Consider the following 17,325-nt stretch of genomic DNA (forward strand, 5'->3'; position numbering starts at 1 on the left):
ATGTGCTGAACTGCTTATGAGATGTTTGTTTGATGTGCTTGAGGTATTGCAGAAGTGACAAGAGCTACTTCACACGCAGAACACAGAGCTACTTTTTCCATTGACATGAATGGAGATTCGCACATGTGCAAAAGGTCCATGTGTGTGTGAAACTGCAAGCACAGCTTTGCTTTCATGTTACTGTGTTTGACACCCACTTGCTACCACTACATCACGTTACATCTGGGTGATCCTATGCAGTTAATTCTATGACACACAACAAATCTCAGCATTTCACTGGGTCCACATATTATCTTGCATTCTTTCAGATAAATGTAGACAACGGTTAACCAAAAATGTCATAAAAGAATCCAGTGCCTACACATCTAATGGAATGGGCGGAGTCCACAAAAGCTTATGCCAGAAATGTCTTCTCTTTAGTTAGTCTTAAAGGTGCTACTGGATTCCTTTATGCCTTTTATCCTAGAACAGATCAATGTCAAATATTTCTTTGAATTCTGCTACAACAGGTAACCCAGATAGCCTGACGTGGTTCTGAAGAAATTTAAATTAACCTTATTTTCCCCCACAGTATAGTAGTTAACCCTAACTGGTATTTGTTTATCAGCACATTTCTACATCAATGATTTATTATGTTATTGCTTGGTTTGGTTTACTTTTTTGCATTTCTTATCACTTTGTATTTTTCTTTACAACATATTGTTTCTTGCAAAACACATCGTTTGTTAACTTGGTTTTTTTTAAATGAAGTACTTTATCTGCTTCCCCAAACAGCTATTTTAAAAACGAGCACATAAATGCACCTACTAGCTGGCTTAGTTCTTTATATTCACTTTGAGGAATATAGTGCTTCATTCTTGTCTACAACTAAACAACACCAACACTTTTAGTGTAAAGATTGGGATACAATTACAAAATAAATCTCTCTGCTATAAAGCAGATTTTCTACCATGTACAATGCCAAATGAACTATATATATATGGCCATGCACATTGTAATTAATACTACGGTGCAATTGCATATAATTCTCTGTTTCATTTATCAAACCATATCAAACTCCAGTTCTTGCCAGGTTATATCCTGAGTCCTGTGCTATATCAGGTGTTGTCTTTACAGTGATATCAGCAACTCGGCTTTGTAGTTTAGGGATCAGGCTGCCTTTTTACTACAGTGCATCTTTTCATACTGGTCCAGTCTGTCAAACAATGTACCCCCAGAATCTTACATTAGCTGTTACGTACGTCTCCCATATATATCCATGAATAAGTTCATCTGATGTATAAGATGAGGACAGGTTTTGCGGCCAAAATTATGGATGTTATGTGATCCATGGGTAAGTCAAGAGCCATTCAGTGGAGAGGGGAAAATGCCAGCATTAAAAAACAAACAAAAATAATACTATGGTGAAGAGAGTCCTGAAAAAGCGAGTGGGGTCTGTGCCCAGGATGAACTAAACTCTTAACTTTCACTATTCTACTCAGGGAAGGAGGTAGTTTCTTTTTTAAAATTGGAGTTAAGGCACAATATCCATGCATAAGTCAACCCAATTTTTGAGATTTTTTTACTAGAATTTCTAGATTTATATATATGGTAGTTCGATACATAGCTGAATTGAGATGATGAGTAACTAACTAGCAAGAGTGACCAATGTGAAGTGGCCTTTTTCTCGTTCGGCTGCATATTAATGTAACAGTACCCCTCTACTGGACGTGAACATGAATTGCACACTTAAAATTCTCATATCATTGGATCAACATATAAAGACATAAGGCCCCAACAAAATTCTGGCCTACATTTGTATTTGTCTTAACAAAATGTAGTCAGAATACCAGAAAATGGGAAAGTTGCTTAATACATGAACTGAAAAATATCAGTGGATATACAGGGTGTTTGAAAAAGAACTCCCTAGTTTCCATTTAAAGTACATGGAAACTAGGGAGTTCTTTTTCAAACACCCTGTATTTCAATTGTATTGAACAGTGGAATTGAATTCTGGATTATTTCAGTTAAGATCAATTGCAACATTTCCTATGCTGTGATAACTGCATGTTCACACACTCTCACACACAATTAATACCGTCTACTTATTATGTATGACTTATTGTGTGAGTAATATTTAAATATCAAGTATAGAGATTTTTTCAATATTACCCATGCAATAAGCCACAAACAATAAGAAGTAAGGGTTGTTGTATGTCTTTCGGGCTGTGTGGCCATGTTCCAGAAGCATTCTCTCCTGACGTTTCGCCCACAATAAGAAGTAAGCATTCATTGTGCTTTAACTTATAGACATCAGTCTGATTTCATCCCCTCTTTCAGTGTAATTAAAATGCTTTAAATGATCAGTGCTCCTTAAAATGAATAATGCAAGTACAATTGGAGAGTCATTAGATGGCAAAGTATACGATGAGGTTGAAATATTAAATAGCCATTGTACAGATTTTGTGTACGAAATAAAGTTTGTGTGCCACCAGAAAGCCAAGCTGTCACTAACTCAAAATTTCAGATTTTGAAGTGTTTTGGAATTCTAAATAAGCAATATTCAAACTGCAATAAAATTTAAAATATTCCAAATCATTAGTGTGGCCACTGAGAACGCTCTCTTTTATATCCCCACTTATAGCAGGACAATAAGGGTCAGTTCACATGGACCAGAAAATCCAGACTTACCCTGAAATGGCCCCTAGCTGTCCTTATACTTATGCATTGTTAAACCAGACTTGCACCACTTCAAGCAAAGTCAGGAGATGTTCTGGAGTTTATTGAGTATTCTGGAGCTTTGGGCTGTCTGGACAGCTGAATCAAGTCTGATTCAAACCAGTCTAATGTTGACATAGGGTATTATCATCATCACCCTTTTCCGGAACTAGCAACACAGAAGGTGAAGAGATAGTCCAGCAGGGCTGATGTGGTCCCCTCAAGAACAGTGCCTCTTGAAGATCTTAATATACAGATAGGCTCATGAAGAAGCATAACTTCTTTGAGACATGAAATGAAACATTGATTACTTTGTAAAATTATTCATTTGAAGTACATTCTGTTTTACTCTAATCTCATCCAATGCCAATTAGCTTTTGTTACAGCTTCTAAAATTTGACATCTATACTCTGCATCGTTCAAACATTTTACATTCCTTTTACCTGGCAGTAATTGTGTTCTCTTTCAAATGTTCTCCATAGTCTGCACCCGGAGCTCCTGGCCCACCTGGGCTCCCTGGTCCTATTGGTCAGACCGGTCCACCTGTAAGTACAAATATTTATTGTAAATGTAATACTTTTTATTATACTTGAATTTGACCCTATTTCAGGAAGAAAAGCAATCTATATGCTGCACGGAAGACTTATGCAACAATCAATTTTAGACATTTAGATTAGAAAAAATGCACATGTATAGTTGCGAGCTATACATGGGATGGGGAAACACTTTGGAAAGACAATATACTGAATGGAAATTGATGGCAACAGATTAAGCAGATCCTTGTCATGTATTGTTCCTCCACTCCAATTACAATATAGCCTCCATGGCTACCTTTTGCCAAAATACACACAGAGGAAAACCATTACCTGTTTTGCCTGTGCATCCTTGCTTTGCTTCTAACCCTGTAACTGTTTGTGTTAAGGATCTGTCCCAACTGCCAAGACAAACTTACTTTGTCTTTGATTCAAAGATGCTTATGTTCAGATACTCTTATCCAGTGGTGTATTCTGTGTCATGCCTTCAAATGCATTCAGAGTATTATGATTATGATTATGATTATGTCAGGTCAGCCCCCTCCCTCCTGGCTTTCAGAAAGAGAGTTAAAACCTGGCTTTGGGAGCAAGCCTTTGAGAAGTAGTTGTGCAATAAGTTTACTTGAAATTGTGCAATTGACTCTGGATCAGCCTTAGACCTTGTCTTTGGATGCTGTGTCTTAATATTGGATTGTATTTAAATACGTTTTATGTATGTTTATTACAATCTTAATGTAACTTTTTATGTTTTATGTTGTAGGCACTATGTAGTGCCATTTGTAAGCCGCCTTGAGTTTCCCCAGGGGTTGAGAATGGCGGGATATAAATATAGTAAATAAATAAATGAATAAATTATGTTTATGTTTATTATATTTATTATGTTTATTATGTTTATTTTTATCCCACTCTCTACTAAAGAGACTCAAAGCAGCTTGCAGTAAAATCAAATGAAATACAATTTAACACAATATACAAACATTAACATAGAATTAAATATTAATGTTATTAAAAGTTATTAAACAGTATCCGTTATAATACAAGGTCTGTCCATTGTCAGTCACATAAATCATTCTCATTATTATTGCTGTGTCTGCTGCTCGGATGCTTGGTCCCACAACCATGTTTTAAGTTTTTTTTCCTAAAGGACAGTAAGGAGGGGGCCAACCTGATTTTATTAGGGAGGGAGTTCCACAGATGGGGGGGGGGCACTGAGAAGTCCTTATCTCTCGACTCTACCAGTCGTGCTTGCAAGAGTAGTGAGACCGAGAGCAGGGCCTACCTTGACAATCTTAACCTCCGAGGTGGATCATAGAGGAAAATACATTTGGACAAGTAAGTTGGGCCAGAACCATTTAGGACTTTATAGGCTAAAGCCAGCACTTTGAACTGTGCTCGGTAGCAGACGGGCAGCCAGTGGAGCTGACGTAACATGGGGGTGGTATGCTCCCTATACGCTGCTCCAATGAGCAATCTGGCTGCCGTCTGTTGAACTAGTTGAAGCTTCCAAACAGTCTTCAAAATCATGTGACGAGGTCTTCCATGCCAATGTGACGAGATCCTTACTTAAAACAAGGGCCCTCAAACCCTTTAAGCAGAGGGCTAGTTCACTGTCCCTCAGACTGTTGGGGGGCCTGACTATAGTTTGGGAAAAAAACGAATGAATTCCTATGTACACTGCATATATCTTATTTGTAGTGGAAAAAAAATGGAAGAACAATACAGTATTTAAAATGAAGAACAATTTTAACCAACATAAATTTACCAGTTTTTCAGTGGGAAGTGTGGAACAATGTTTGCTTTATCTTTTCCTTACTTTCCATACCTCCCAGCGCACACCAGAAGCATCTCTTTCCAAAATTAACTTAAGTAGAACTTCCTTCTGTGCCCAAATTCTGAAATTTCTGGTTAATTTGAACAAGCCAGAATCAATTATGGTATATTAACAAAACACGTTGTTTCCACGATAACCAGATTTCAAACATAATGGGGATCTCCAGTTTTAAAATTATTGGGTGGAGGATGATATAGCTCCTTTGTATCTCCTTCAGGAGAGATAAAGCAGGATATAAATAAATATAATAATAATAATCATATAAGCATACTCTGGTACAAAACAGTGTTTTGTCCCAATACAAACACGGTTTTACAAAAATTCAAAGATCATTAAGAATTAGATGTATAAGATTAATTCCCATGATGTCATATTTTAGCAGTTTTAAATAAATTTGTTCTCCTGACTTTCCTTTTGAAGTTTTTGTTTACAAATTGAAGATTTGTTTTGATCAGTTTTAAATATGGGATGTAATGAACTTCCAAAGCAAGCAAGCCATTATTTCTAAAATGTGCAATTTGTCTTACCTGTTAGGGACCGCATGGATATCAAGGCCCTCCTGGTGAAAATGGACAACCTGGCAGTCCAGTAAGTATCAGTATGTGTTGTTATCCAACAGGAATCACAATTCCCCTTACCAAATAAACATACATTGGATATTGAAATGGAACACTGGATCTTGGCTTTTACAACCAGACATTTTGATTAGCTAATTGACTGCAGTGTTTTAAAAATAAATCTAAGATTGGAAACAAATGTTAAGAAATTTTCACTGGAGATTTGCAGCCAAAATGGGGTCTCCATTTCAAAATCATGATTTGAAAATTTCCAGTTATGTACCATATAGATCATTTGGTGCCATGGTCTTAATAGTAGTATGAGGTTGACATAATCAGAGGAGAATTCAATGAACTATACAACTTGATAGGTGAAAGGAAAGCATAGATTTTATATGGGGTTTTTTTTAAAAAAAATCTGCATCTTTTGAAACCACTTACTCATCTGAATATCTCCAGAACAGTGTTTGAGATAGTCCTTGGTGCTGTAAAGGAAAGGAGAAATTGATACAAATCGTGGCCCATTTCTCTACCTTCCTCCAGTTGGAGTTTACATCAAATCCTGGCTTTATCTGCCAATAGAAGGGGGCCCTTCTAGTTTGTAAAAATTCAGTTTTGTACCCAATCCAGTAATTATGTCTGACTTATTTGCAATAGACTACTTTGAGATACATAGCCTAAATCAGTGGTTCTCAACCTGTGGGTCCCCAAGCTGGTAAACTGGCTGGGATTTTTGTGAGTTGTAGACCAAAACACCTGGGGACCCACAGGTTGAGAACCACTAGCATAAATGTTATTGTTAATGCCAACTTGTGTAGATATATTAAATCAATGGGGATTTGGTAAATCATCACTTAATCACATTTCCATTGATTCAGTAGGTTAGAATTATGTAAACATAAATTGATGCTTAAATATAGATGCTTCCCCCCTGCTCAGAAAAATGATTCTTGGCTTTTCCATGGGTCATATCAAAATCCATAATTTTAACCTCAAACACTACCTTTAACTTATCCATGAGGTTGACATACATGAGTATATATGGCATGTTACAAAGTTTTTCCACTTGGAGGTTTGTAGAATCTCTGTATGGTACAATCCCTGTGGAATTCTACTTTCTGAAGTAGTCTATTTCAGATGGATTTCACAGCTAACATATTTTTTCCATTCAGCTTCGCAGTAACCACAATGGCTACAGATACCATGAGATAATGCCACAGAGATGCTATTGTCTACAATTACAACATGTCCCTGTAATGTAGGGGAAAGATTCTAGATTCAAATATTCTCCTGTTTTATCTAATTGGGAGCTATGGATTTCTCAAATCATTCTAATGATTGCTTTTTCATTGAATATAGACAATCAGATTTCTGTTGGATTCATTTTTGTGTCAGCACTTTTATTCTCAAAGAGTCTAGAAATAAATGAATTATTTCACCTCATTGTTTTTAATGCCTTTTAAGGATACGGGGAAATAATCCTTGCTATCTTTTTAGGGCCCCGTTGGTCCACCAGGAATGATTGGTCCACCAGGCCCAGCTGGAAAAGATGTAAGTTTTTGCTGAGCAACATCTTTATAATTGTATCCTAATTTATGGATAAACTTCTCTGAAGAAAATTGGGAAGAGAATACTGATGTTTCTTCAAACGTGTATGTTCCTCCACTCGTGCTGTTTTCTACTGATTTCCCTCTCATATACCACCATGTGCCATTTCTTTCAAAGATTTCCTAACACTTTAGGAGTGGGATTTTGGGGGACGCAGATGGGCTGCTCTAACAAAAGTGATACTATGCAAGTGGTACCCTGCTCACACTATTGTGATTGTTCATCTTGATTTCCAATAGCCTTGCCAAGACTCTTACATTCAAAGCGCTTCTGTCCTAAGAGACATGGAAACGATGTAGTATATCAACCTACTTTATCAAGCCACTTCAGAATTCTATAGTAGTGGTTATATTCACTTGCTGAAGTGCTCCCAAAGCCATTCTCAGATATTTTCTAATGTTTGTATACTACTAAAGAAATTGCTGTGCCTTGTCCTATTATTGTCACAAACATGAGAGAAGCCTCCACACAAGGATGGTAAAACATCAAAACATCCGGGCGTCCCCTGGGCAACGTCCTTGCAGACGGCCAATTCTCTCACTCCAGAAGCAACTCCGGTTGCTCCTGACATGAAAAAAAAAGTTGTTAGAAAAAATATTTATTGTTAGAATACATCCTGAATTATTTTGCGCATACATTCATGAGAATTGATCACTTAAGTATAACACAAATTAGAAATTGCACCAGCATTGAGCTGTATGAAACACTATGGCAAATCAATGTTAACATCTTCGTTTTATCTTACTTCATCACTCTATAGGGAGAATCTGGAAGACCCGGTAGACCTGGTGAACGTGGATTGCCTGGACCTCCTGTGAGTTGAAATAATATATATTGTATTGGCTTTGAGTATACCTAAGGTGAATCTAAAAACATAGTAAAGTTTGGGTATACTTGAAAAAAATCTTGATATGCCCGCTATCATGAGAAGCTGTGCATTTCTGGCTTCCAAAAAAAACCCCACATTAAGGCAGAAAATAGTAAAAAAAAATTGCCTGTGAAAATGAGAACACATCCTTAGGTTTAAAAGAAAATCAGTTTTTAAGAGATCAAAAAATAGTCAAGGGAATACAATCTCTGTAGAAGTGCCCACATTGCACCAAGATGACTAAAATGTATTGCTTTCCTGGAAACAAAAACTCCTTGAAGGCCTTTCTCCATTTGCTTCCTGAGAATGGGACTACAAAATTGGAATTCACACAGGCATATTTAGAGGGGATGAATTATTGGAAATTTCTAGGAACTAAGTGTGCCAACTGCTGTATATTGCTTATGTCTATATCTAGTTGGCTAGATAAGCATGAGGAAGGCTCTCCCATTTTCACAGACTTCAAGCATTGCTGTGGAAACTAAAGTGTGGGTTTGTTATAGTAGGTTTGTCAGTGGAATTATGCTCAAATTTAAAATCATGTGAATCCATACAACCAATCAGATCAAATAGTAATAACGGAAAATTAAGCTGAGACAAATAAAGGGAACAAAATAGAGTATAACATGAGTGCCGCTACATGAACATGAAGATAAAGGTGCTGCCGGTGACCAAAGTCATGGAGAATTATCATGATGACCAGCTAATGGACTCTTCTTTGTTGCTGAAACTATTTCAGCAATAGATATGAGGTCTTCATCTGTATTGCAATACCTTTGAAAAGGATAAAACTTTCCCAAATGATTCTGCCATTATAACTGAACATTAATTGATTACTGTAAAACTTATTTATTCAATTTACTAGATCAAAATTGTGAACTTCAAGGAACTATATGTTTGGACTAATCTTTCGAAACAATTACTCTTTTGGAAAGCTTTAAAACATTAGGTTTCACTTTGAATTCAGAATTATTTGGATTTTCAATTAATTTGGTTCCAACTAATTGGGTAATCCTTCATTTATTAATGAGATATTTCGTTAACAGCACTTAAGGCTTCGGTCTAATCCATTGTTATCTGGAAAGAAGCTTAGCTGGATGCAGTTTGCTAAATCCATTTGCTCATCCCAACTCAAATGGACTCACTGAATGAATAAGATTGTTTGAACCAATGCTTATATCTGTCCCATTGGTTCAATGAGCTCAGTGAGAGTTACAGAATTACTTATGAACAGAATTATTAGACTCTTCTTTCGTAGGAATGAAAACAATCACATGACATGTTCCTTGTTTCCCTTTGCACTTCCTTTTGCAATACCTGGATTCTGCAGTATTTTCTAACATGGCACCTGGAAGACAAAATTTTTCCTCATTAGTATAGGATTTAAAAAGCAATCTTTGAACATACGTATATGGGATTGGTGATTTAACAATGCTGCTTCTTGGGTTTTTTTGTTTTTGTTTTGTTTTTTAGGGCCATAAAGGTCCCTCTGGCATGCCAGGACTTCCTGGAATGAAAGGTCATCGAGTAAGTATTGTATCATTTTTGGCAATTACTGTGAGAGAGCTATCAAAGTCCAATGTGAAGGTGGTGCTTTAGGCTAACTGTTATTAGTTCATTCAAAAACTTTCTTGACTAATGTCATGCTTGTAATCAAGACCCGTAACTAATGAATTTAATTAGGGCAAAATCACTACTGCAATCAAATCCAGTTGTTATAGTTAAACTGTGCAAACCGGACCCAAATCCGAGGGGAGTAGCATATAAAAGAAAATGAGATGTCCAAAGATTCGTGCAATTTCAAGTTCTTTATATTCAAAATGGATACTCCCCCACATATGTTAATTTTTGAGAACTTCAAAGCTATTGCTAGATTTTTGGCATTTCCCTCAAAAGAAGTAAAAAAATAAGAGGAAAGCCCATGTTGTTAATTCAGATCTCCACAATGAGGATTCTATTGTGTACTCATATTCTTCCTTCCTTTCCTTTCTTTTTTTAAAAAAGGGCTTTGATGGAAGAGATGGTGCAAAAGGTGATTCAGGGGCTCCTGGTCTAAAGGTAAGTTTTAAAAATGCTACCAATACCAGCAAATGACAAAATGCAACCTTGAATACCTAGGATTAGTGCAGTCTCTAAACTCTCCAGATAGCCAGACTTCCCCATCCTTGCAGTGAATTGATTTTCTTTCTTTCTCTCTCTCTCTACATACACACACACACACACACACACACAGATTAGGTTTGATTCCAGAGCCAGCCATTGATAGCAAAATCAATGGATCCTTAAGGGTGATCATATACAATGGCATAGAAATAAGATGACTCCTTTATATATATAAAAAATAGACAACTCACATGAACTCTGAAGAGAACCTGAAGATTTGTAAAATGATGAGGGGCTACAGCAGAGTATGCTTAATCTTCAGTATAGTGCTATGTGAGTGGTAAAAACCAGGTTTCTTATTTGAATATTTTAAAATAATTACCAACTATGATTAGTTGAATCAGTGAATACAAAACCCATGGATATGGAATTTCTGACTTCATTTATTTATTGTTGGCATTTTGGTCAGTCTGTGTAGTCCTCAGGAGGTCTCATGATTTCCTGAACCTGAACATCCCAATCTATCCAAGTAGTAGTTAATTCTACCAGACTAGTGATTATATTTTATGATGTTGACCGGGCTCATATCCATGTAAGCTGCTCCGAGTCCCCTTGTTGTTGTTGTTGTTGTTGTTGTTGTTTTCTTTTTTCTCATGTCAGAAGTGACTTGAGAAACTGAAAGTCACTTTTGGTTTTTATTATATTCTTATTTTATTCCTTACCCTCCTCTCCTCGTGGCTCAAGGTGGGTTACAGAATAATTAAAACACATAAATATTGTTAAAATTCCATAAATATACATATTAAAATGTATTTCTATGAAATATACATTTTAAAATATACAGAATAGAGATTAAACACAGGACACAAGTTTAAAATTAATGCTTAAAACTGCCTGGGTAGGCCTGCCAGAAGAGATAGATCTTTAGATGGTTTTTAAATTCCGACAGCTCATTTAGCTGTTGGAGCTCTTCTGGCAGGTCATTCCATAGTCTTGGGGTGGCCGATGAAAAGGTCGCCCATTTTATTCTGGTTGGTTGGAGTAACTGTTCCCCCAGAGGACCTAAGTGTTCAGGGCTGATTATACATGAGAAGGTGATCCTGTAGATTACCTGGACCCAAACCATGTAGGGCTTTAAAGGTCAAAAGCAACACTGTTGCCCAGAAACTAATTGACATCCAGTGAAGTGACTTTAGGATAGGTGTAAGATGTTCACTCCTAGATGTTCCTGTAACCAATCTGGCTGCCGTATTTTGAACCAAATGGAGTTTCCGAACTTGGTATAAAGGTAGTCCAATGTAAAACACATTACAGAAGTTCAACCATGAAGTGACCAGTGTGTGCATTACCATCTTCAGGTCCTCTTAATCTAGGAAGGGGTGCAGCTGGCATATCAGACGAAGCTGGTAGTAAGCACATGAAACCACTAAACAAATATTCATTATTGTTAATTTTGGCAGTGTTGACCATCTGTTGCAGAAATGGAAGAGGAAAAATATATTTAATGGCCTATCCTTATGAAATGAAAATGGCCAATCTCTTTGAAAATGGATGCAGACACAATCCAGAGAAAGCTTTGCCTTTAACCTTACTATTTGGGTCAGTTTAATAATGCATATGGTTTCTGCTATGGAAAAGGGGCCCTATATATGGAAGCCAATGACTGTGCACTTGTAGTTCTTGTTGGATTGGTGAAAATGTATTTAATAACAAGGTAGCTTGTGTACACCTGGCAATTGTGGAACAATGCATACAGTACTCTGCACTTAATAGTTTTTCTCTTTATTAATAGGGTGAAAATGGCCTTCCTGGAGAAAATGGATCCCCTGGACCAATGGTAATTTTCTTTCTCCTTTAAAAGATAATTTGATAGGAAGAGAGTGGAGAACCAAAATATTCAACTGTTCGTTGATTGTAAACCCATAGTTCTATTGTCAATTTATTTTAATAATATTTATCTATGAAAACAAGTCCACTGTACTCTGGGACATTTCTGGAGCTTGGAGAAACATTTCTAGGGCCCCTTCTACACTAACATATAATTCAGATTATCAAAGCAGGTAATCCACATTATCTGCTTTGAACTGGATTATTTGAGTCTACACTGCCATATGATCAAGTTCAAAGCAGATAATCTGGATTTTATATGGCAGTGTAGAAGGGGCCTAGGGCCACCTTTTTTGACCACAACTTTCAGAATCCGTCAGCCACCATGTCCATCACTGCTGAGAGTGCCTATTCCAAAATAGAAAGTAAATCACCTTGATTACTGATCCAAAATTCTAGGATTCCTTGGTGATCTTTCTTTAATATTGATCTCACAGATTTCAGGAATTTTTTTAAACAATGACTGTTTTATTTCTGCTTCTCCTCTGAATATAATTATGTTAATTAGGGTCCAAGAGGTCAGCCAGGTGAAAGAGGAAGAGCAGGACTTCCAGGAACTGCCGTAAGTAACTAAACCGAAAGCTTACATTGCGTATCAGCAATGGTGCATTTAGATCATTTTAGATCCTGAATGTCAATGACTTTATGAACCCACTCCCTTAGATGTGGCATCTAAATATGTACATTTTCTTTATAATATGTTGAGTTATTTCTGCCAAGATGACATTAAAATCATGCTGCCGTATTAGGCCCTGAAATGTGGTTTTGTTTTCGGTCTGGGTGGGTTGCGTTATTTTGTCCTGATTTTTTTTAATGGCAGTCAATGTTTGCCATTATTTGTTGTTAACTGCCCCTTGGGGAGATAGGGTGGAATATAAATAAAGATGATGATGATGATGATGATGATGATGATGATGATGATGATGATGATGATTTCCTGCCAGGTGTTGCCCTTAATGTCCACAAGAACCTTAGAATGAATGAGACAAACTGGAACTGGAAACACTCTTTTTGTCATAGATGCTCTTGTTAAAATAAGATCAAGGGCATTCTTTAAGGAGGTCAGCTCTTTTCCAGTCTCTAGTGCCATAAGCAACTATTTTAAACTATGAACCAGCCTTTTTTGTCAGAGGTGGCATGGGGCTGTACATTACAAAATGGGAAGGCCTTATCTACTCCAAAAGGCTATTGTTAACACCAAGTTAACAATAGTGAGTTATCTTCATATACATATTTAAATGCCATTTTTCTGCCACATCTGACTCTAAAAATGGCCAACATGCAATAATAAATTTCAAAACATAATGCATATATTTAACATCTTGAATAGAGATATTTTTTAAATATAGAATCCATTTTAAATGCAGGTAATCTCAGAATAGAATTACATTCAGTACCTTGTTTATTTAATTCACTTGCCAGTAATATTCAGGAAAAGTATCTTCAATGATTCCTTTGTATGTTTTTTTCCATTGGATTCAAAGCTTGATAGGTTTTATTACTCAAACCCATCCATCACGGACATAGCTACTAGACCTCTAGGAAACCCATTAAACCCAATTCTGAGAGATTTCCTCCTTCAGATAAAGAACTAATGCAACATGCATGAAAAAATGCAGATCGTGTTAAGTCTACTTTTTTATTATTCTTAAAGCATAAGTGTTCTAATTTTGTTCATTAGCAAAATGCCTTTGTTTCTAATTGTGTTCTGTTTTATTTAAAGGGTGCTCGTGGTAACGATGGAACTCCTGGAGCATCTGGCCAACCCGTAAGTGCATTACATGATAGCTTACTTTTCTCTCAGCTATTTCAAGCATTCCTAAATGTTAGCCAATTTGCAACATGGCCAGGGCTGTAGCCCAAATTTCAGGTTTTAAAAAACCTTGCACTCATGCATTTTAACTGATTAACCAAACCTCCATGATTATTCACTGAAGTTTATCTGTCTTGAGTGTCCACTGAAGTTTATTGATGGAGCTTGATTTCTAAATTATTTTGCGTTATGGAACTATTCTTCATGATTCGCTAAAAAACGTCCCATCCCCCCCTCCTGATTTTTTTTTTCTGGCTATGGCGCTGAATATGGCTAACATCAGACTCCTATATTCTTTCAAGGGTAAATGCTTCACTCTTCTAATTTCCCACTGGCTGAAACACAATTCATGGTTTTCAAATAATCTGATATCATCAATCTTTTTTTTTCAGATTGTTTCCCTGTTTACATAATAAACTATGGTCTTGATCATAGTTTGTTGCTAAATTACAAAAATTGCACATCTGATAACCAAACAAATGGTTGCATTTTATCCCTGTTTCTGGTGTCTTCCTCTCCTAGATGGAGAAAAAAAAACATGGCTGTGAATTAGGACATCAAAACACAATTTAAATATGCTGTTGTCCAAAAACCAATAACAGACCTTCATTTCATATTATGGATAATAGCAAATTAAATGTTATTATTTAGAGGCAGTTCACCCATCCAGATGAACTGATTTTCAGCGAAATGTGCCATAGCTAGTAATATGCATATCCTATCAATATGCTTGTTGTATGAAAAAAGAAGAAACACAGTTAACATTGTTCAAATAATGTATGATTCTACAATAATATATTGGGATCTTATACATCTACATATGCATTTTCCATACCTTGTGATTTTGGCTAAAATTTACTGTACTGAGCATGTTTAATCATAACTCCAGATTCAAGTAGGACAGAAGCTACCCAGATGTAGAGATCACTTAGTAGCCCTATTTACAGACCAATTAGCACAAAAGTTTATGTTATTTTGTCTGTAAATAGTATGTACATCCAAATTTTCTATATATTACTAATTATAGGATTTCTTTTAAAATGTATTTATGGTTCATACTAGAGAGAATCAGATAGTAATAGACAAGTCTGATTACAGTTGAACTCATCGAGAGTCAAATGCTTACATTTGAATTGCAATTTCAATTAAATCACATTGATTTTGTGAAATGAAGTACATGCAGGTGAGGGGAATAAACACCAATTCTTTCAGCATATGTTAGATTAATTCCGGTAGTCCATCTTTCCATCACATCAGCGGGGTTTAGTTAATATACCAATCCATGGGACTACTCATGGCCTAATGTAGAGATCTTTCTTGTAAGAACATGATGTAGCACAACCAGCCCTATTTTTATATTCTAGTATATTCTTTTAAAACTTTGTCTCATGCAATGTTTTCTTTTGTGGTTGTCTTCTGCAGGGTCCTCCAGGCCCTCCAGGACCATCAGGATTTCCAGGTTCTCCTGGTTTTAAGGTACCTACTTATAATTTCATCTTTTTCATATAAATGTGTTCAGTGTAAACACCCATGTCCCCAAGCATATTCATCTAAGTTTCATTACAAAAATTAATTGTCATGTTCTCTTATCTGTAGCAATCTTTTTCCTTCTTGAAATAGTAGCCAAACTACCAAATTGTATTAATTCTCTTGATTTCACACTCTTTGTTTTACAGGGTGAAACAGGTTCTTCTGGACCACCAGGCTCCAGTGGATCTCCTGGGCCAAGAGGAGAACCTGGCCCTCAAGGTGCTCCCGGTGGTGCTGGTCCTCCTGTGAGTGTCACATGTCCTTTAAAACGTTTACATAGTTTTTTTTTGTTTTGTTTTCATCACTATTTTTCCCAAAAGGCTGTTACCTTTGAGCATTCCCACCACATATGGGCATACCCCCCTTTATTTAATCCATAGTGCCAACACATTGGGCTTATCCCTGTTACCATATATGAAATTTGGATTTCAATATGAATTTCAAAACTATTCAAAATATAACTTCAAATGAATATAGTTTTGATGCTATTAGGCAACAACAAGATAAACGTAAAAGAACAGCAGGACAGGCAATGATAGCCTGAAAGATGAAAAAATGGATTATGAACAATTAAAACATTTATTACTTTTATGATCAGGTTCAATCTGACATTATAGTATGTTTAATTCAGGATGATATACAAAAGGGTAAAATAAGAGAAATTAAAAATAAATGGATGGTTTATATGGAATTGATAAAAAGCAAAGCCAATGTAAATATTGTACAGAAACTAAGAACATTGTGCTCATGGTTAAAGAAATAGAAGGAATATTTGGTCTGTGTGATAGGTGGTGTGGTTGGGAGGATTTTAACTATATATATACACACTTTAAAACATCTATATATTCCCTTACACTTTCTTTCCTTTGTTTCAATTTTATGATATGTAGATAAAACCTTAATAAAATATCTTTTTAAAAACTTCTACATATTTGGTGACCCACGTAGATGGTGTCCTGGTATCTGTTTGATTGAAATAGTAACATTTCAAAAGGTTACATCCACATACTGTATCATGAATGCCAATATTGTTACTTATTATCTGCAGGGTCCTGGTGGTCGAGATGGAAATCCAGGTGCAAAAGGTCTTCCAGTGAGTATCCCAGGGGAACGCCATATTTGAGACTGCAGTGGTCAGTTTTTCTCACCATTATGGATGCTTATGTGACTATTCCCTGTTTGCATCTAGGGTTCGGCTGGCATGACTGGACCTCCTGGACTGAGTGGAGCTCGTGGACCTCCTGGCCCCGCTGGCACCAATGGGATCCCTGGACAAAGAGGCCCATCTGTAAGTCACTAATAGTTCTTTGTCCTGTTACGAAGTGGAAAAATCTTATTTCACTTGATCTGATTTTTCTTCACTTGTTTGCACAAGAAAGAATGTGCCATCACTGAATATGTGCTCCAAGTTCAATGCAACTCATGATAATTGAGGTGAAGTAAAATGATACAAAACAATATGCGGTAATAGAGGTAATGAGATTCAGCCTATAATCCTGAAACATTGAATGCAAAAACAATGATGTGAATCCCATTGGTTAGGACCTCTTATGGAATAGGCAGAACACCAATAAAACCAACAGGACTAACAGAATCAATATCTAAGTCTACACTTGTGTAAATGCCACTAATTCAGTAGGAATTTAAGGCAATAATTGGAATCTAATTGACCCTTCAACTAGACCAGTGGTTCTCAACCTTTTTTTGACCAGAGACCAACTTTGACCAGGGATCACCCTCCAACATTAGTACCAAAAAGATAACAAATCAATTTTTGGTCAACTTTAGATTCAATTTGGTTATTTGGGGTGCTAATTCAGAAAATTGCATTGGATAGACCACATCAGCTATAGTTTATGATACAGAACTTATGCCATCCTGTAGTCACCATCTGTGTG

At 36.4% G+C, this 17,325-nt stretch overlaps 1 protein-coding gene across 1 annotated transcript in view; it reads left to right on the forward strand.

The window, feature by feature from the left end:
* Positions 1 to 17,325, forward strand: part of col3a1 (collagen type III alpha 1 chain) — a 98,774-nt gene that overhangs the window by 47,456 nt on the left and 33,993 nt on the right. The window contains exons 6-18 of the mRNA XM_008117578.3: positions 3,180 to 3,242; positions 5,596 to 5,649; positions 7,116 to 7,169; positions 7,987 to 8,040; positions 9,568 to 9,621; positions 10,099 to 10,152; positions 11,990 to 12,034; positions 12,593 to 12,646; positions 13,808 to 13,852; positions 15,320 to 15,373; positions 15,574 to 15,672; positions 16,476 to 16,520; positions 16,617 to 16,715. Of these exons, the coding sequence (XP_008115785.1) occupies positions 3,180 to 3,242; positions 5,596 to 5,649; positions 7,116 to 7,169; positions 7,987 to 8,040; positions 9,568 to 9,621; positions 10,099 to 10,152; positions 11,990 to 12,034; positions 12,593 to 12,646; positions 13,808 to 13,852; positions 15,320 to 15,373; positions 15,574 to 15,672; positions 16,476 to 16,520; positions 16,617 to 16,715 (774 nt within the window). The remainder of the gene's footprint in view (positions 1 to 3,179; positions 3,243 to 5,595; positions 5,650 to 7,115; positions 7,170 to 7,986; positions 8,041 to 9,567; positions 9,622 to 10,098; positions 10,153 to 11,989; positions 12,035 to 12,592; positions 12,647 to 13,807; positions 13,853 to 15,319; positions 15,374 to 15,573; positions 15,673 to 16,475; positions 16,521 to 16,616; positions 16,716 to 17,325) is intronic.

The sequence above is a fragment of the Anolis carolinensis genome, chromosome 1 (assembly GCF_035594765.1).
Source record: "Anolis carolinensis isolate JA03-04 chromosome 1, rAnoCar3.1.pri, whole genome shotgun sequence".
Taxonomy (NCBI): domain Eukaryota; kingdom Metazoa; phylum Chordata; class Lepidosauria; order Squamata; family Dactyloidae; genus Anolis; species Anolis carolinensis.